This window comes from Anomalospiza imberbis, chromosome 15, assembly GCF_031753505.1.
Source record: "Anomalospiza imberbis isolate Cuckoo-Finch-1a 21T00152 chromosome 15, ASM3175350v1, whole genome shotgun sequence".
Taxonomy (NCBI): domain Eukaryota; kingdom Metazoa; phylum Chordata; class Aves; order Passeriformes; family Viduidae; genus Anomalospiza; species Anomalospiza imberbis.
Window position 1 is genome coordinate 9,419,825 of NC_089695.1, and position 20,631 is coordinate 9,440,455.

At 54.1% G+C, this 20,631-nt stretch overlaps 1 protein-coding gene across 2 annotated transcripts; it reads right to left on the reverse strand.

Moving 5' to 3' along the window:
* Positions 1 to 2,332: 2,332 nt before the first annotated feature.
* On the reverse strand, positions 2,333 to 8,965 carry PITX1 (paired like homeodomain 1). 2 transcript variants are annotated; one of them, XM_068205399.1, is made up of 4 exons: positions 8,834 to 8,965; positions 8,541 to 8,722; positions 5,599 to 5,804; positions 2,333 to 3,009 (listed from the first exon to the last, which is right to left on the reverse strand). In XM_068205399.1, exons 2-4 carry the CDS (start codon positions 8,701 to 8,703, stop codon positions 2,470 to 2,472), a joined length of 909 nt encoding a protein of 302 aa, XP_068061500.1. In that variant the 5' UTR covers positions 8,704 to 8,722; positions 8,834 to 8,965; the 3' UTR covers positions 2,333 to 2,469. The 2 variants fall into 2 exon arrangements, with proteins under 2 accessions (XP_068061500.1, XP_068061499.1); XM_068205398.1 differs by lacking the exon at positions 8,834 to 8,965 and having other exon boundaries at positions 8,541 to 8,829.
* Positions 8,966 to 20,631: the final 11,666 nt, after the last annotated feature.

Genomic DNA, 20,631 nt, shown 5'->3' on the forward strand with positions numbered 1-20,631 from the left:
CTGAGCCCCCGTGATGAGAACAAAGCCCTTGCGCAGCCCCCCAGCCCCGGGACGGGCGCGGGAGCCCCCGGGGCACAGAGAACTGCGATCCTCGGGGAACGGGGCCATCCGCGGCCGCGCAAGCAGCGCGTTTGGGCCGGGGAAGGGCCTCGGCGATGGCTATTCCTGCCGCCGGCTCCGGATATTTCATTGACTCGTTACATCAGTTATGGCATTTGGGGCAAAACATTATTAGTAATCGCAATAGTTAATAAATAGTAAATAAATAGCAATTGAATGAGAAGGGTTTGTGCCTGCAAAAGCTTAAAGGAGAGGGAGAATTAATCGAACAAGTTTTAAAATTCTGAATGTCGGGGAATTAGGAGAAACAAAAAAAAAAAAAAACCCGCACCTTAGCGAAACGGGACGAGCGACCGCGGGAGAAGGAGCAGGGTCAGGGCTCCGGCGCACCGGGGGTGCTGCAGGGTGCGGGGATTAACTCTGTGGGGTGGAAAAAACCCGACGGAGCGGCTTGGCATTGGGTGGGATGCAGCAATGCAGCGGCAAGGAGGGCTGGATCCCCAGCTCCGGCCAGCAGCGGTAACAGTCTGCCATCAAACTGGACCTGGGGAAGATTTCCAGTGCCAGGGCTGCCCCGGGGAGCGGGGGCTGGGATCGCGGCTCCTTCCCTGGCGGGATGCTGGAGGGGGACCCGGGGAGACGGCGCAACTACCGGGGGAAGCGGGGGGGGGCCTCCCCGAAATGTCACCACGGGGCGGGGGCAGAAAGTTGCTTTTCTTCTTGTTTAGTCGCTCTCTTAAACACAGCCAGAAAAGAACATTAAAGGCATTTCTAGATTTCGTTTCGGTTTAGGTTTTTTTTTTAAGTTTTCTTTTTTATTCCCATGCTCTTAATTTTGAAAAAAAAAAAATCACAAAACATAACTTATAAAACAATATATATACTGCATCCTTATCCACAACAGCATAATTGAAACATCCAGCGTAACGTTTACCACAGGTGTGAAATACACTGGGAAAGAAGTACCGTGTGCATTTTATGTCTCTTTGACATCTACAGGTAATAAGTATTGACAAAAATAAGCAACAAATATGCCTGCAATTAAACTTCATATGCCTTTTGTATGCGTATTAATAAAAATCATATTTATCATTTCCATGTTTTGTTTGTTGTTTTTATTTTTTTTTCCAACAAGCACTTGTAAAAGTATCTATATTTACATGATAACACCTTAAGATAATAACACCTTAAGAATTTTTTTTGGTTCCTTGTTTTTCCTTCACATTTAGAAAAGCAAGGAACGCTTTCAGCTTTGCTAAGAGCCTTTCCAGACGCCGAGGCTCTCTGTTTCTCTAGCAGAGATGCAGTATCTGAAATCACTTCATACAAATCATTTTTCGTCTTTTTTTCGAGACTTTATAAACGGGGGTTGGTTTTCCGTTTTACTTTTCAAAGAGAAAAAACACCCCCTGCATTTAAATAAAGATGAATGATAATTTCATTATCAGGATAAGACTTTGGATGGGGAAAAAGATGAACAGTTTTCACATTGCTGAGGGGTTCCTGTGCTCTCTCACAACCGGGGATACTGCAGTCTTTTGGAAAGGATGAAGAGGTAGGAACCTTGAGCTGCTTCGTATCAGGAATGACTGGATTAGAGCTTCCAACTAAAGAAAAACCATCAAGAATCATGCATTTTAAAAACAGTTTATTCAACGGCCAAGGACAATGATCCGGCACAATGCAACGGTAGATATAAATATAACCTTATATAAGTGGTTGACCCTTGTCATTATTATTTTAATAGCTTCATACCTAATATTTCAACCATTTTTCCCCCTGCAGATTCTACTCTGCGATTTGGTTTTTTTTCCCTCCCCTCTTCCCCCAACCTTTTTTTTTTTTCCGAGTGTGATTCTGTTTCTCAGTGGTAAACATTAACCAAACTCTTCCCGTGCGACAAGCGGCCAAGAACCGTCCCACCAGCTCTTACCACCGAGGCGTCCCCTCCTGCCGCCCTCCCCGCGGGGCAGCGGCCGCCTTACCGACTCCTGTGCAAGTTCAAGTAAACACATACAACCCGCATAATCCAGAGAAAAAAAATTGCAACTCATCCATGTACCAGATTTCGGTGTCTCTTGCAAAAGTTTTCTGGTCCGTTTACGGTTTTAGATGGAGGTTTGTTTTTTTTTTAACTTTTTTAAAAAAATTTTTAAAGCGCTGTTTTGTTGGTTGCATCGTTGTTTTGTTTTTTAAATTTTTTTCTAGACAGTCGAAGTCCGCGGAGTTTTTGGGGCTTTGTTTGGGGGGGGGAGTGCTTTATTTTATTTTTTTCCGTCTCTCACTTGCTTGGGTTTTGCTTTGAATCATCATCGGGTTTATTTTTTTTTTCTTTTCCGTTAAACGTCGCTTTGCTTCTGCTTTGCTTTGTCGGCGGTGTTTTGTCGGAGGTGGTTTGTGTCAAGTCCGTCAACTGTTGTACTGACAGGCGTTTAAACTAGAGCCGGGGCTTTGCAAACTGCTGTAGCCGAAACTGGAGTGCTGCTTTGATTTCAGTCTGAGGCTGGCTAAGCTGGAGTTGCAAGTGTCCCGGTAGACGCTGTAGGGCGAGCCCGGTGGCCCGTAGGGACAGGCCGGCGAGGACATGGCCGAGTTGAGCGAGGAGCCGCTGATGTTGTTGATGTTGTTGAGGCCGGAGTTGGCCATGCCCGGCACGGCCGAGTGGCCCATACTGGAGGGCATGTTCATGGAGGGGATGCTGCTGGGCGCCGAGAACATGGACTGCGAGGAGAGGGGGCTCATGGAGTTGAAGAAGGTGAAGCTCTTGGTGGAGAGCGGCGCCGGGGTGAGGCTTTTGGTGGCCCAGTTGTTGTAGGGGTAGCCGGCGTACATGTCATCGTAGGGCTGCATCAGCCCGCTGAACTGGGGCACGTAGCCGTTCTTGCACAGGTCCATCTGCTGGTTCCGCTCCCGCTTTCTCCACTTGGCTCGGCGGTTCTTGAACCAAACCTGCGCGGGGAGGGGGCAGCGACACGTCTCGGTGAGTGCGGGGCCGCAGCAGCCCCCCACCCCACCGACGGTGCGCAGATGCGCGCAGGGGAGCGCAGGTCCCCGCAGCCCAGCGCCTGCTCCCTCCGGCCCGGCCAGCCCCTCCGGAGCGCCAGAGCAGGCTCCGCGGCCCCGCACCGCCCGGCCCCGCCGCCCCCCGGCCCCGCGGCGCGGGGTCCCGCTCCGCAGGGTGCCTGCGCGCACGTCGGGCTCTGCGCGCATCCCTCTGTGTTCAGCGGGATGTGCCAGCCGGGATGCGCGCAGCCGCCTCTGTGCCGAGGTGGGTGCCTGCGCGGGTGTCCGCGTCCCCCCGGGCCCCCGCCGCCCCCGTCCCAGAGCCAGACGGGGGGCGAAGAGACGGCCCGCTCTGATTAGGGCCGGCTCGCCCCGGCTCTGCCGCGTTTCCGAACGCTAATGCTGTGTAATAAAAGTCCCCTGTTACAGATCATAAAAAAAGGGATTAGATTAGTATGTTTAGGTTAAAAAAAAAAAAAAAAGTCAATCCCCGCATCACCCTCGGATAGATGCAGCCTTTATATCTAATGAGAATTTACAGCCCTAACTAGGAAACAGAGAAGAGGGGCTGGTCCTGATGTTTGATGCGAAAACCTGTTCCAGTCTCTGATTATTTTTATACATAATTATATATATATATATATATATATATATATATATATATACCCCTCGGAAAGCATTTGAGTCTCCCCTGATTGAAGCTTCAAAAATCTTTAAAAATTGGTTAATAATCCTCATCCTGCTGCCGCTGCCTGCGCCCAGGCTGCTAGCCTCCCTTGCAGCATCCTCCCCACCGCACCCCGGATTTCTCCCACCGAGCCGGGGCCCACGAGCCCCCTGCGACACCGGGGCCCGGCCCCGCGCAGGCTGCGCTCCCTCCGGAGACGGGGTGGGGGCGGGGGGCGGCTCTTGGGGCCTCCCCTCCCGGCGCAGAAATGGCACAACTATTATTAAATACCGGGCTCAAGGATGGAAACTCCGTGGGGGAACGGATGGCGGAGTCTATTTTAAAAAATAACAATAATAAAAAGAATCCTGTATAAATAGGAAACGAAAGCCAACATGTTCAAAACCTGTAATATACTCCTCGGAAGGTGCTTCCAGACAGGAATTTCCTGAAAATGAGGGTAATAGTTTTAATTATGGCTCCTAGACATTTTAAAGGAAGGCCCTCATAGCAAATTAAGGTTAGATTTGCAATCTGCCATCTCAAAACATCAAACCCAAACATCTCCACACAGAAGGAGAACGAAATTATGTTAATTGCAACTCATATTTTAGTTATATTTGTTCCCTGAAATATTCAACCAGTATTAATGCTCAGGCTTTGTTTTGTTTTAAACTCAATTAAGACAATGCTTTCAGACGCAATTGTTTCAGATGAGTGTTTACTTTTCAAATGTTTAAAGCAGAATCTCTGTAATCCGATTTGGTCACTCAAGGTTTAATTGCCAAGTTAAAAACAAAAAACGAAAAGACAAAAAGAAAAAGTGCATTTTCCGTGCGGTGGGGCTTCGCTCCACAGTTCCCGTTTCCTCCTGTGCTTAGCCCACGGTCCCGTGGTGTGCGACCACTGTCAAAACCGCGCGGGGAAATGTCTCGGGTGGAAAAAAGGACTTGGGAGGTGGACAAACCGAGACACACCGGTAGACCCATAGACACTGAGCCGCTTCGTCCCGGTCGTTCTTTGCCAGGATCTTTCACTCATAAATCTCTGTATAGAACTGCCGAAGCACACTCACTCATATATGTATATACACACATATATATGTTCCTCGCCGTGTGCACTAACATTACTGAACCTTTCGAGTCTGGCTAAGAGGGGCGCATATATATATATGTACACTATATGTGTATATATGCAGCATATATCCATATATATATATATATGGTGGCATAGGCTCTGAGGCGTGTAAAATCGAGCGCCTTCGCGGTACAGGTTTGTGTCTTCAGTGTGTATTGATTTCGCGACCGCTCCCCAGCCCCTGTCCTCCGCTTTCGGCCTCCACAAACAGCCCGCGGCCTTGGGGGACGCGCGGCCGGGAGGGGCCGGCAGCGAGACCCGCACCGTGCGGATTGGAGCTCGCCATGCCGCTGCCGCAATAGCGAGGGGCAGTGGCTTGTTGGGAGATGGCCCTTGCGATTACTGGGAATAACCAGAGCAAGGGGAAATTGCTCGGATGGGATTTTGCTCCATCTCTGCTGCGCTTTTCGTCCAGTCCAGAGGGTTCTTCCCCCCACAGTCAGACCCTTCCCCACCCCGGCCTTTCGCTGCTCCCTGCACCGCTCGCCGCCCACTTTTCGAACCGGTCCCCAGTGCAAGGCCGACGGTCTCTACCCGCTCCGGGCGGCATCTCTCCGTAGCCGAGAGCTGAATTTCTCCTCTCCGACCTGGATCCCAATTTTGGTCATTAAAATCCAGCCCAGAGCAAACCGTCGCAGCGCTCCCCCAGAAAGGGCGGCTTCCCCGAGCCCCCCAGGCTCCGGCGGCCCCAGAGCAGAGTTCGCTCCCGGCGGGGCTGCAGCCCCTCTTACCCGGACTCGGGGCTCGGTGAGGTTGGTCCAGACGGCGATCTCCTCCCGCATGCTCATGTCGGGGTAGCGGTTTCGCTGGAAGGTGGCCTCCAGCTCCTGCAGCTGCTGGCTGGTGAAGTGGGTCCGCTGCCGCCGCTGCTTCTTCTTCTTCGCCGGGTCGTCGGCGGCCCCGTCTTCGTTTTTCTGCTCGCCGCTACGCTCTTTTTCTGCGAGGGGGTTGGGTTGGGAATGGATGGTTTGTTTGGTTTTGTTTTGTTTCGTGGGGTTTTTTTTTCTTTAATTTTTCCCAGTACAGACACACAAAGGCAGATACCCCCGCCTCGCAGCCAGCGCTGCCCACCCCACCGGAGGCACGCGTGGGGGCACCCACTCGTGTCCCGCTGAGCCCTGCACCCAGCAAGCGCGCCGCAGCCCATCCCGGCCTTTCCCGGCGCGGCTGGGGAAGGAGCAGGGAGCCCTGCCGGGCCCAGGGCACACAGGGAGGCAGCAGGAGGGACCCCCAGAGCGGCTCAAAGCAGGCCCGACGGGTGACTGCATTCGTGGGGAGCGGGGTCCCCGTATCACCGCCCCCTCTGCCTCTCTACAGCACCTTCTCGCTCCCTCCAAACCAAGGCGTGATCTTTGCTCCATTGTCTTTGTTGTGCTCGGCCGCGACAGGAAACTTTGGAAGGGCAAGGGTGGAAAACCCAGGAGCAATTAATTGCAAAAGGCCCCTCTCCGCTCCCCCACGTCATTCTCTTTTCATAATTATTTTATTCTACATCTTTTAGGATTTTGGTGTTTATTTTAACACAGGGCTGAGCGAAACCCTCCGCAAAAATCATATCGGAAGAAGGAAAGAAAAAAGAAACCACCCAGGAGGGTTTTCTCGGCCGGGATTTGCGCGGGCTGGGAGCAGGAATTCAATACCGGCCCTGCGAACACTCTCTCCCCTTTCGTAACGGGCTCTCTGGCTCTCCCAGCCCGGTTTGGCCCGGTTTGTCCCGGCTGAAGCGCTCGGAGAGGGTCTGAAGGCCCTGAACCAGAGTGCTCCCGGGCTGGGCCCCGGAGGCGTGGGGAAGCTGCGGCCGGGCCGTGCAGGGCCGGGGACCGCGGCCAAGCCCCGGCCTCAGTCCTGCTGCTGCAGAAGGGAAAAACCGCGGCGAGTTTTCTCCTTTAGAGGTTTTTTTTTTCTTCTCCTTTAAACAGTTGTTCTGGATTTTTTTTAACCCCCTTTCAGAGGGTTTTCTCCCGCCGCCGGCGGGCCCTGGGGTATTTCTACAGCCCCGACCTCTGCGAGGTAAACGGGAGTCTAAAAATAATCGCGTGCTGCATGCAGAGCCCGGGAGGACTCGTCCTTGCAAAGTCACCCTTGAATCGCACCTTGTTGGGAACCCTGCATAGGGAAAGGGGTGAGGATGCGAGCGAACCTCAACTGCTCGGTGGACCCCCAAAAGTGGCCGATGGCTCTGCGGGGTTTGCAGCGAAACCAAGGCCTCTCAGCACAGACCCCATCGCCCCAGGGCCCCTGGTCCCCAGACCGGCCGAGCCGCATGGCCCGGCGGCGGCGGCGAAACAGAAACAAAAATCACCCCCGCCAAAACAAATCCTCCCGCTTTCGGCTGCGAAAGGCTCGGATAAAGCGGGCCGACAGGGAGCGGGGGGCGATCGGGAAGCGGCAGTGGTCCCGATGGGCTCCGGCCGCGGCCCCTCGCCCAGCGCTGACTTTAACTCTCCCGGTCCTCCCTAAAAATCCGGCCGCAGCGCAGGCTGTGATACAATTCCAAATCACAAGGCAAGGCATCTTTAATCGGCCTTTGTAACTATTTTTTTCCCATTAAAAAAATAAAATCTAAAGGTATTTTGCAGGTTCTCGGAGAAGAAAAGCAGGCAGCTCCTCAGCCCTCCGGCAGCACCGAGGGGTCACACACAGGGGTAGGGCAAAATGGAGCAAATCTCCCTCTCTAATCTCCAATAATCCCCTCTAATCTCAGAGTCCCTTCCAGACGCCGGTCTCTAACTTTGTTTGCGAATCAGGCCGGGAGGCACAACCCAAGCCCTCTTTATCACCGAGTGCCACTTCGGGACCGACTCTCACAACAGCTACTCTCTAGGTTAAAATTCCGAAGAGCAACAATAGTTGTTAGAAAACTAAAATTATATAAAACATAAACTCCCTCTGAAACAGTCTTGCTGGAGAAGGAATATCACACTCCTTCTTTAAGCTTTTGTTCCTCTCTTCTACCTTTCCCTTGTCATTCTAAAAATGTTGTTGTTTTAATTAAATGCAATCTGAGAGAGCACAGCGTTCCCTGTAGCCCTCGCACACGATGGTCAGAGCACGGGGATCCTTCCCTTTTCCTGCGGGGAAAGTGCTCAGCCCCCACGCAAAACCTCTCCACGGCCGCGCTGCCTGCCTTGGCCCCTCGCTGCCTCTCCGGCTCTGCCTGCCCTTTCTTTTTTATTTTTTTTTTCGCTGACAGAGAGATCTTTTTCCATCTCTGCACCACCCGAGCTGGAAAATAAACCCGGGCAAAAGCTGACATTATTTCAGAAACATCCGGCAAAACCGCACTCCCCAAAGAGCCCCCCCTTCCTCCCGACCCCATCAATTAATTACGACAGTTTTTTATTTAAAAATAAATAAAATTAAAAAAAAAAGAGACCAGCTCCTGGGATGGGACCGTGGAGCCATGTGTCCCCCCGGCGGGCTGTCAGCGCCGGGCACGGTGGGGGAGGCAGCTCCAGGAGGGCCCCTGCCCCCCGCTCCGGTTCCCGGGGCTCGGTTGGGATGGAGCCGCCGCGATCACCGGCAGCTCTTGCTCAGCCCTGTCCCTCCATCGCCTCCATCGCAGGCTCAGCACCCCCGGCCGCCCCGCGGAGGGAAGGCGCGGTGGGGAGGGGGAGGCAGCGCGGGGGGAGCGGGCCGGGGCCGCGGGGGGCGCGGGGAGGGGGAGGGTTACCTGGAACCTCCGTGTCGGAGGATTCACTGGCTGAGTTGTCGATCGGGTCTCTGGGTTCCGAGGATCTTTGCAAATGGAAGCTGGAAGCCATGTCATGGGAGGGTTGGGGTCTCAAGCTCTCAGGCAGTCTCTCCAAATTCATTCCACCTTTAAAGGAATCCATGGCAGGGGCGCCGGGCTGCCTGGGGGAGTTTGCAGGTGTTTATTCCACACAGAAAGGAACAAGGAGCTTTTTTTTTTTAAAGAAGAAAAAAAATCAACAAAAACCAAAAGCAAATCCACTTATTACTAACAGTATTATTTTAAGGGTGTCGGAAGCAATCTGGGCAGTGCGTGGAAGGCGGTTGTCTCTGCTGGGGAGAGGCACGGCGCTCCGGCCGCATAGGCAGGGAAGTGGTAAAGATCCCTTATAGAGAAACGCGAGTTGCGAGTTGGACAGTTTAAAGCTAAAGAGATTAAAGTGACCTGCCCTAGAACAAATGCCTGTAGTTAAACGGGGCTCCTCCCCCTGAAGGTTAAAACCTCCCCGTCTCGCTCATGCATCACTCCATCTAGCGCTGGCCCAGCCCGGCCGCGCGGGACCTAACTCCGCACTCCCCGCCATCCGCGCCCCTTGCGCGTCCGCGGCCAGACCCGCGGGCCCCCGCCGCCCCTGCCCGGCCCCCGCCGCCTGGCCCCGGCTCTTTCGAGGGTGCCTTCCCTCCTCCCCCTCTTCACCCGCCTCCTCCCCCAAACTCGGTGATGTATTAAAAATATTTCACAAACGAATGGAGAGGCGAACAATCCTCTGGGGACCGCCGCCCGCTCCCAGCACCCCGTCAGTTCGTCCCCCTCCGTAATCCCCTACCAGCCAGCAGCGCGCAGGTTGCGCCCCCGCGCAGCACGGCAGCCCACGGGTATCCCCAGACCCTTCCAGACTGGGCCTCACGACCCGCGGAACCTCCGCACCCAGCAGTGGATGTGCATCCGCTCATTCCTCGGGGTCTGCGCGGGGCTAAGCGACCCCACCACACGTTTCAGTCCCACGGGGAAAATGTTCCTGGAGGGGTGCTTGGGCTGTGGGCTCTGTCGGACCTGGTTTTAACCTATTTTAGCGTTAACTGGTTTTAACCCTTTTTAACGTTATTTTCCAGACTGCGGGGGTTATAAGTACGCTGCCCGGGCCCTGCTGGCGGCCGGGGGAGCGCAGCCCGGGGAGCAGCGGCAGTGCCATCTCTCCCATCACATCATCTTTCAGCACATGATTAATAACAAATAATTTTCCTGCTGCAGCCGAACTCGCGGTGACCCTCGGGAAGGGTGTCTGAGACTATGCCAGTCCGGGAGCCTGGTCAGCCGGCGGGGAGAGGGGTGGGAGACCCCCACCCCTCCTCGGCAGACCCCCTCTCCTGCATCGGGACACCCTGTCCCGAGGCAGGGGCGTGTGGAGCAGGGCCCGTCCCCGGTGCGGCCCACGCAGGCCGGGATATGGCCTTAGCCCGCCTGGATAACACCTCGGTGTTTTGGCGAAGTGGAAAATCCCACGGGGGAAGGAAGGTGGGAACCGCGGGTACGGGGGGTGAGAGGGACGGGGAGAATGGAAATGGGAGGAAGACCCTGGCTCTGACTGCCTAGGGAAAGGACCCTCTCTCCTTTCTACTTTCTCGGCTCATTTTAACTGATCTATCCTGACACTCTATTTTGCTTTCAAATCAAGAAAAGATGTGGGAAAGAACTTTTGAACTGTTTTATGGAAAAGTGGAGGGAAGCAGTGTTCCAGCCGCGCAGGCTTTTTCCGACCTCGCCGAGGTGATGAAGTCGGGCCCACCCTGCCCCCCCGGCAGCACCCCGCAAGGCCTGGGGACCCCAGGTGTGGGAAGCCCAAAGCTCCGAATCCCTTCACCTCTGGTCTTTAGCATCATTCAGGGGATGCACATGTGGGTGCTGTCAGGGTCAGCTCTCCCGAGCTCTCTTTCTTTTTGCTGATTTTTTTAAAGTGACATCTTGATGTTCTTCTGCCCGTTCGCTGCTCCCGGCTGAACTTCGCTCAGGAGTCTGCAAACGACTGGGAATTTCGAGCACCCGAGGTGAACCAGACAACCTCGGGGCTGTTTAAGATGGACGTGGTTTAAAATGCAAATATTTACCAGGGTCTCTGAGCCTCAAGGGGCTCAGCTGATACAGGAGGCACGGGAAGGATGGAGACCTCCTCCAGTATGAGAAGCAAGCGGTGGGAGCGGCCTTTCTCCCAAGGAGGAGGGAGGTGAATATACTGCAAACGTGCACCCTATCTGAGACCCTTCACCGTCCCCTTTTTTCCCTTTATTTCCGTGGGCGGCAGCCCTGGATGGGCCTGCGGGGGCTCCCCCGCCCTCGGCGGAAGGGGGACGGAGCGCAACGGGCCGTGCTGGAGGGAGGCGTTGACCTTAAGGGTCTTTTTCAACCTTGATGGTTCTATGATTCCACGAGTCTGCCAACAGCCTGGCTCTGCTCCGGCTATTTTAAACCCACTGCTCACAGCAACCTCCGAACCAGAGGCAGCATTTTTTCGTTCCTTTTAATTTTCTTTTTTAAAAAAATAATGCACCGAATTACGGGTTTTATTCTGTTCTATAAAATCTAGTTTTAAAATATTCGTTCTAGGTTCAATTCCTCCTGGCTGGACGGAAAGATAGGCTCTGCCCGGGCACCGGCGTGATTCTGCCGAGGTGACGACCGTGGTAAAGCCGGGTCCGGTTGTCTCCCCAGGCGATCGCAGCCCTCGGCTCCTCGTGTGGTGCCACCGGGGCAGGCATCCCCCGATACCACCCTTAAACAGAGAGTAACGGGCTGGCCCTCGGGAGCCGGAGCAGATCCTGGCTCTCCCCTGACTGTCTCCATGAGTGTCCGCGCCGGGCCGCGGCGCGGGCGGGCATTTACTGCACACCTGAGCACGGGTCGGCAGTGGGAGAATATATCTATATCATAAATCTATCTAATCTAATCTAATCTAATCTAATATCTATCTAATCCATACCATGTATCTGTCTTCCCTGTGTGTCTCACACGTCTTTCGTGGATTTAAGGGCACCCTCTCAGTCCGCGCTCTGTGCAGCAGGCACAGTCCTGCAGCACAGAACCAAATCCTCCCGGTTATTCCCGCTGCTGCTCCCGACACTTATGTCGCGACAGCAGAGCGCGCCTCCAGGGCGGTCACCCCCAGATCTGCGCTTTCTCCTCTTCCCTTCCATCCAAGCGCGCTCTGCTTCGGATGGCGAGGGCATCTCTCTGCCGGCAACTCCTTCCACTAGGCTCTACGTCACGGGTCCATTCGCGTGACGTCATTCGTTGCCTCCCTGACTTCATATCACACCTTTCAGCCAGGCCATGACCCAAGGCAAACCTTGATGTCCCACTTGGAGCCGGCTGCTCTTCCCGGGACTTGGAGGCGGCCCAGCGGCCCCACTGGTTGGGCAGGACGGGGACACCGGGCTCGGGTGCCTTCTCCCACCACCTCGGGGGGGCTGAGGAGCTGCGGGGAGGAGGAGGAGCCGCAGCAGCCCGGCCGCAGAGACCCCGCCAGGACGTCCCTGGGGAGCCACGACCTGCGTGGGCGTGGGAAGGGCCGGGCAGAGGCGGAGGGAGGGCAGGGCCGGGGCGAGCAGGACCCGCGGAGCATCGGCGGGGACACGGGGTGGCGGGACAGCTTCGCGTGGGAACGCTCCGCGTGGGGTGGCCGGAGGGCACCGCCGCTCCGCGCCCGCGCAGCCACCGCGCTCCCGGCACCCCCGGCTGGGGACTGCGTCAGGGATGTGTAAAACGCTGGAAACCCGCAAATAAAACCGCACCACTTCCTCCTGCTATAAATAACCCCAGAACTAAGGATGGCGCTTAGAAACAAATCAGCGCTGGCCACGCCAGTGACAGCCCCATGAAGAAGAGACGCGTCTGTCCGAGAGCGGGACTCTCACTGTCCCCGCGGGGACAGCACCGTTTCACCCCCAGGTGTCTGGAGGGGGTCCCTACTTTCGGAGAGGCGCTCCCATCCCCGGCTGGTTGCGGTGGTTGCAGCCAATGCCAAACCACCTGGGCCATATATCAGGTGGTGAAGTTCAGTCTCTGCCAGCTTTTCCTTTTCAGATTTATTACCGTTGTATAGACTCAGATTCAGTCTATAAATTATTGGGAATTGTTACGAAAATGAAGACACGTCCTTTTAAGCACCCGAGAAGAGAGGGAAGCCTTCTGAGAAACAACTGCAGTGAGGCAAGAGAGGAGGGAGAAGCCCCCCAAGGCAAACCCAGCCAAATTCAGTTTAGCCAAACCCAGCCAAACGCAGTCCAAACAACTCAAATTCAAACAAACTCAGTCCAACCAAACCCAATCCAGCTCAGCCAAACTCAAGTCCACTCAGCCAAACCAAACCAAACCAAACCAAACCAAACCAAACCAAACCAAACCCAACCACAACGAATGCAACCAGACCAAGCCAAACCCAAACAATGCAATCCCAGCCAAACCAAGCCCAAGCCAAGACCGCCAACCTCCCTCGGCGCCCCCTTTGCTGAACCCAGGAGACCGGACCAGCTGCGGGAAAACAACTTTTAATAATGGAACCATCCAGAAAGTGCCCCGCGGGCATGCTTTGCTGCTGCGTGGCTCTGACCCACGGGATGACCACGCGTGTCAGAAGAAGCAGGGTCCGGCGATGCGCGCTCGCTCGAGTGTGCACAGGACTGCGCGGTGGCCCGCGGAGCACGGAGCGCACTGCGGGGGCGGGGGCTGTTGTTGCACTGTACCGTGGGGTGGTGTCCGTCGGGGAAATGTTCCAGGGGTGCTCTGCCTCAAAACAGCATCATCCCAAATGAAAAGCATGACCCTTACGCACAAGGTGGAGATGCGCGTTAATGCCCCCGAGCAGGGCAAAGCTCTGCTCTCCCCGCGCGACCGTGGCCCCGGCCTGAAGGGAAAAGGAAACAAAACTCCAAAACGGCGAAAGGAGCCCCAGAGCCCCCCGACCTTTGCCGGAGCTAAAGCCGGGTCCCCCATGGGCGGGGTGCAGTGGGAAGCAGAGAGAGGGGAAGAAACCCAGCCCGAAGTGTGTGTTAAATCGCTCAGGAGGGGAAGGTGGAAAATTACGCTGGCTCTCGGCCGGCCTGTCCTCCTCTGCGCAGCCAGGACAGCAATTTTCCTAAGAAGTAGAGCAAAACGAAAACAGCCCCTTTTGGACGCACAGCCTTCGTCCCTCCATATGTCGGCCAAGCCTCCGCCTTCCGCGGGAGCGCAGGGCCCCTCCGCGCCGCGGATGCTCTGCGGGAGGGTTTCCAGCGGCCGCTCTCGGCCCCCCGGCCTCCCCCTGCCCCATCCCGCTCCCCTCGCTCCGGCCGACCCTGCCCCACCACCTCGGCTCTCCTCGCCACTGAAACACGATGGGGGGAACGCACAAGGAGGTGTCTGGTCCTGGACACTTCCCGGGGCACCTGGGATACCCGGGGCTGCCTCCCCGCCCCGCCAGCCGCATCCCGCTCCGGGGCTCCCCCGGGCGCGGCGGCCAGCGGCAGCGCTTGAAAAAACTCGGGATGAAAAAGTTGAAGGCTTAATGTTTTCTGACAGATACAAATGATACCCCAAGGCTTTCTTGAAATGCAACGACTGACGGCTGGAGAAACGGTTTTTTTATTCGGGTTTCTGCAGCTGGAAGCAGCCGGGGGTGGAGTGGGATGGTCCTGGTTCACTTCGGCCGTCATTCTACCAGCACCCCGAAAATAAAACCATTTCGTAGTTGTCCAACGTGGGACAACTTCTTTTAACCCCAAACCCCTGGCGGCACAGTCTCACCCTCGCCAGGAGCTGCCTTCCAGCCCTCCTCGCATCCGTCAGACCACAGGCACTGAACTCTGCTCCAAGAAAATATCAATTTGCTGCGAGCAGCGGTTTGGATTTGTCTCTGATAAACCTGATGTGAGTGGGAGAGTGTCAGTGCACTGCAATGACAGCGTCGGAGGATGGACAGCTCAGGAATACGGGATTTTTTTCCCTAGGTGGGGGAAAAAGAGGGGAAAAATCACAATATAGCCACACAATTCCCTCTCTGGGCAGAGCGAACATGCTTTTCTGATTAATTGACAGAGGAAGGGGCACCGGAGTTTGCTAGGAAGCCTGCTCATATTACTCTATGCATCTTTAGATCCCGAAATGTGGCTCTTTTGTGGGCTCAAAAAGATGCCTCTGAAACAGGATAATCAGAGGCCCGAGCACTCTGTTGGCATTTGTTGAAGACTCTTCTTCAGGAGAAAAAAGAAGCTACATTTAGAATGAACGACATTATATTTTCTTGTGGGTTTCCCCCACCTTGGTTTGGGCAAGCGACCTCTTAATTGCTCCAGCATTTGGATGGGAGAAACACATTTCCATTCAAGAGGACATTTCCTGAAGGGCTGAAATATTCTAATAATTCGCTGGACTCTTTAATGTGCTTAGAACAGCAGCGAATCTCTGCAAGACCTATACATTTCCTGCCTTAAATGCAAAATCAGATAAATAATTAACCTTTTAGCACATTCATTTTATCTTCTATATTATTTTGCTTATTTTCCTTCCTTTTATACTTTTTTGCTTTTAATTTTTTCTCTTATTTTCTTTCCTCCTCCTCCTCGTCCCTCCCCATATTTTTTTTCCTCTCTCCTTCCAATTTTTTTTCTTCTGACCTCTTTTCTTATTTCCCCCCAAAAGGCTGATCTCGCGCCGCTGCTCGGCAGCACCGCGCTGCTCCCGGCGCAGCTCCGCTCGTCTCCACTGCCCCAGGAGCAAACACCGCCGAGATAAAGGCACGGGACACTTTTCTTTCCAGTTTCATTGTGGGAACGGCCGTATCTTAACGGGCACATCTCGGGAGAGATAGGAACACACCGCCTTCAGAGGGCTGTGCTAATCAGCGCGCCGGGTTAGATATAAAAGTTCAGGGCAAATAAAACGAATTAGTTTTATTAGCACGTTTAGGAGGCGGTCTAACGAAGGAATTCCGCTTTACTAGAGAATGCTTTCTCCTCCCCTTTTGTTATTTAGAAGCAATATATATCAGAGCGGTTCATCACGGGAGGGAAATAATGAATTGTTTCATTTGCGGTCATTTTCTGGGAGAAACGTGCTCCCTTCTCTAAGCCCGATAAGAAGGAGGTATTTATATAAATATATAAATATATATATGTATATATTTGGAAAGATACATTTTCATAATAACACATGCATGAACAATGAAACGCACAGTAAAAGGTGAGGTGGCAGAGGAGGAGAGGGTATTGTTCGGCACTGGGTTTCGGTAGGAAAAATCTGCCTCGGTCTCAGGCGCCTCTAACTCGTCTAAAACTTTCCCAGGGAAATGTGGCCACGGCTCCAGCGCGGGATTTCCAAGGACTTTGTTCTTATTTCAGGCAAATGATGGATTTTTGGGGAAGTTCTGCCAGTGAAGTAGACCTCAGGAAATATTCGGAAGTCAGTTTTTATATAGGCGGCTGGAGCTGGCGCAGGGAATAACCTGGAGAACAGGGACTTTGGTTTGTTAAGTGGAAAATATATATATTTAAATAGTTATTTTAAAAAGCAAACAACATCTAGGTTCTCAATTAAAGCACTACGTATCATTTTATGTTCAATTCGTGACTCGAACTTTGTGTTTGTCTGCAATGTGGTTGGCAAAATTTGGGGAAAGGGGACGAAATAATAGAAAATAATAGAAATAATAGAAAACTCTCTTAGTTTTTAACGCGAGACTCAAAACGAAATCCCCAAAAGATAACATCGGTGGGCATTCCTCACGTCCATTTAAGCAGGGTTAACATGCGGAGAAAAGTAATTTCTCCCCCCGTTCCAGGACTTTGCTCCGCCACAGGAGCTGCGTGGAACCCGTGATACATGTACTTCCCAAAAATAGTGCTTATTTTTTAAATTAAAATAAAACTCAAACCAAAACAACCCAAACCAAAAAGAGGAAAGCACAGGGGCTGTAGAATATAATTTTCCTGAAAAGGAAAATTCATCAACGGCCCAGGGTCTCTCCGCCCTCCCGCCCTGCGCATCCCTGGCAGCAGCTGTCCCTTCACCGCGGCAGCGCAGCCCCGCTGAGGCACCGCACAGCCCCGGTCCGCATCACCCACACCCCCGGCTCCTTCCTGGGAGCCCCAGCCCCGCCGGGGCCGCCCGAGGCTCCGGGCATCGCTGCAGCCCCCGGCGCTGCCGCCACCAGCCTCCCCGCCGAGCGCACCGGGGACGAGCCGCGGAGCGTCCCGAGCAGCAGCGCTGGGGGCTGGAAACGTTACGGTGCGTTTGGAAAAAAAAATTAAATATATATATACATACATTAAAAAAATATAAAATGAGGTAACCCCTCTGGAATTGCCTTTCCCTGCGCATTTGTCAGAGCTGACGAAGCGCAGAGGCCCCGAAAGAATTTATACACGGTATAAAGATGTCAAGGACTGCGCGGAGAGCGGAGCGGGGAGCGCGGGGCGGGAGGCGAGGCGAGGCCGCGGTGAGGGGCGCTCCCCGCGCCGGCCGCACGCCCCGGCTCGGCTTTGTCTCGCAGCCCCGAGCGCTCCGCACCCCCGGCCGCGCCCGCGGCCGCCCGGAGAGCCCCGAGGAGGCGAGCGGGGCTCGGGGGCAGGACGGCTCCGCGGCACGGGCGCGGCAGTCGCGGCGTGGGGCGGGCCGGGGAGCGGGATGCACGCGTGGGGCGGGCCGGGGCACGCGGCCGGCCGGGAGGGACGGGACACGCGTGGGGCGGGCCGGGGCACGCGGCCGGCCGGGAGGGACGGGACACGCGTGGGGCGGGCCGGGGCACGCGGCCGGCCGGGAGGGACGGGACACGCGTGGGGCGGGCCGGGGCACGCGGCCGGCCGGGAGGGACGGGACACGCGTGGGGCGGGCCGGGCGCAGCGGCGGCGCGCGTGGGGAACTCACCGGGCGGTGCGCGCGGCGGCGGCGGGGTGCCGGGCCCGGCGGGCGCTGTGCGCGCCCCGGCCGCCGCTCCAGGGTTTTCTTGGGAGATTTCCCCGTCTCCTCCTGACGTCAGCCCCGTCCCAGGGTGCCGCAGACGGGGGAGGGCCGGGGCCAGCGCCGCCCGCACCGGGAGACCGGCGGCGCCGGCCGCTCCGCACCTCCGTCCTGCCGCCGAAGGCATCCCCGAGCCCGGCCCCCCGCTCCGGAGACTCCCGCCCGGCCGAGCCTCTCTCGGGGGGCGGCTTCGTGCTCCTGGCTACACGGCCCCTGCGCTCTGCATTTCCTCCCGGTTGGGGCTTTTGTCCGAGGGGACAGGGACAAGGAATGGCCTCTTTTTTTTACTTCTTTTCCCACCCCCTGAAATACTGTCTTGTTTCAGGACCTCAGTGTGGAATTGGGAGCACGGCGCTGAGCACCCGGGGGAAGGCTGCTGACAGCAGCCAGGGCTGCCCAGGCTGGAGGATGCAGGGCTCCAGGAGATGCTTGCCTGGGTGATATCGGCACACTGAGCTCACTGCTCATTCCCAGGCCCTTGGTCTGCTTTCATTTTCCGGGATGCTTCTAGAGTTCCAGACACTGCACTTCTCATACCTACCCCCTGGAAGTTTCCCTCTCGAGAGAAAAGCACAAAAGTCATGCAGTGACCAAGCAAACACAACAGCAGGGGTGTGCCTAGGGCTTTCCTAAGTAGAGCAGGTCACACACTTGTACACACACAAGCTATAACTGTAGCTGAACACTAAGGACAATGAATATGGAATGGATCAGAAAGATAAATAGCATAAAATCAGGAACAGTCCAGTCCCACACTTGCCATTTGTTATAGAGAGAAGAAGTAAATGGGATTCACATGTCGAGCATTAGCTGGTTGTTAGTCTGTAAGATAATATTAACTTCAGTGCTTACTGGTTTACTCCAGTTTTCCAAAGGCAGTTCCAGGAAGCACCAATCTGTAATTTAGGATGGCACATACTGTGTGAAAGAGGCTTTGGCACTGGGGCCTACCAGCACATCAAGGTGATATTAACATAATAAAACTTTTGGAGAGGGAGTAGGAGCTCATAAATTAATGCATTCTACTGTTTTAATGCTGGGAGCTAACAATGTGTTTCCTGTTCAGCTGATCATCTCCTCTGCAGCCTAACAGCTGTTTTAAAGGTGCTGTGAAACTGAAAAGAGGGAAGATGATTGTCTTTAAATCAATGTTTAATGATGTGTTATTAGGAGAAAAGTCTTCCTCCAGCAGATGTTTACATGTTGAGGATGGAGGGGAGCTTCCCAGGCTGCCTGCCTGCCTGAGAAGCTGGGGAGACACCCTGTGTCCTACCAGTCTTGCAGATAGCCCAGCACTGGGGCACAGCTCACTCAGCACCAGGAGAGGTTTTACCCAGGTCTGTGGGTGGGTGCTGAAGAAATTCTTCAGGGATGTTGGACTAGAGGACCTCCAGTGGTCCCCTCCTACTGCACCCAGCCTGTGATTCTGATTCTGTGAAGGTTTTCAAGTAATTTGAGTCATGACTACGAGCAGGTGAATAGGGCAAATACTGAGAGCGTCCTGCCCATGTGCAGCCCGGGTTGTGGCTGTCAAGATCCTTCCTCCATAAAGATTATATATGGATGCTGGAATATCCCCCAGCTCAGGAGCCTCCTTCTGGAGGGACAAGCTCAGAGTGAACTCCCTTTTAGAGGAGATCAAAAGACTTCTGGAGAGGCAAACAACTGGTCAGAGATCACCCAGTAGGGCAGTGGGGCTGGCTTGTGGCCTCTGGGCTGCAAGGGCAGTTTACATACAGATTCCACCCCTCCTAGTCTGGGAGACAGTCCTTGCTGAATGTGTGTTACAGGTTGGAAGCCTGACTGAGCTCCTCAGCCACATAGGTCAGTTGGACTGAGACATTTCTGAACACTAACAGCACTAACAACAAGCTTCAGTACTAGAGAAAAAAGTGTAGCTTTGAGGCAAGATGTAGGAGTGAACTGAGATAAGGTGGAAATAGAAGCTGTGAGTATAAGCAGGTACCTAAATACTGTTATTTCCTTCACACTCGATTCAGAGGTGGATTAATTAGTCTCAGTGTCTGCTTTTCTCAGCTTCCAGAGTAAAAGATGGTCATTGCAAAGCTTCTCCCCTAGAGAAGACATTAGATGAATTGAGGGCTGTCAATAACACACCAGGGCGTGTGCCCAAATGACAGCGAGGAGTGTCCAGTGCTGCAGGGGCTTGGGAGGAAAGGGCACCTCACCACCAGGTGAGCCTCCTGATGCCAACCAAACCAGCATCAAATCACCTCCAAGCCAAGCCAGTTTCCAAAAGTATTGTTTCCACAGCCAAGATGGTATTCTGTGTGATGGTGACACAGATTGTTCCCATACAAAGAGAAGAACCCTTGGCAATTTCTTTTTAAAATCATCACAAACATTCACTAAAAGAATGTCTCTCCATATTTCCAAATATAGTGAAGAAATGACTCTCCAAACTCACCCATTCCTTTATTTGCAGCCTCCCCTGTTAGTCCATCCTCGGAATAGTGTCTAAAAGGCCACATTGCTTCTCTGGGAGAAACTGGGGTGTTTGGAACATGACTGGATTGTAACATTTCTAAGCTTCCCAGAAGAGGCAAACTGTAAAAGAATAAGCTTCTTTCTGTGCACGCACATTTGTTTTGGAGCCAAATGGAAAGGAGAGCTCAGAAAAAGAAATGACAAATTGTTTGGAAAATACTGTCCTTCCCTCAGGACAGACCTAAACATATGGGGGGAAGGGAGTCAATAATGAAATTTTCCCTCTCTATATGAGTCCAGCAGCCCTCCCATTCACTCCACTGGGAGCTTGGTGTGAGTCAGGCCTGCAAGATCATCCATTCAGGGCAATATTTCCAGAACTTCAGTCTCCTCCCTGCTTCACTCTTATTCCCCACTGAAAGAAGTCTACATCTCAGATTTATGGGAAGAGCAGTGGAATGAGACCCAGTGCTGTCCCCGTTTCCCCCTAACCTCATCCACAGCCTGACATTGCTGATGGAAAAGGTGTCCATCATGAAAGAAAAGCAGAGCAGCTCTGACACTTAAAAAACATATCTGTGAGTTTATGCAAGGAAAATTCAGTATGAGCACTGGGAGAAGTCCTTTTTCCAGCCCT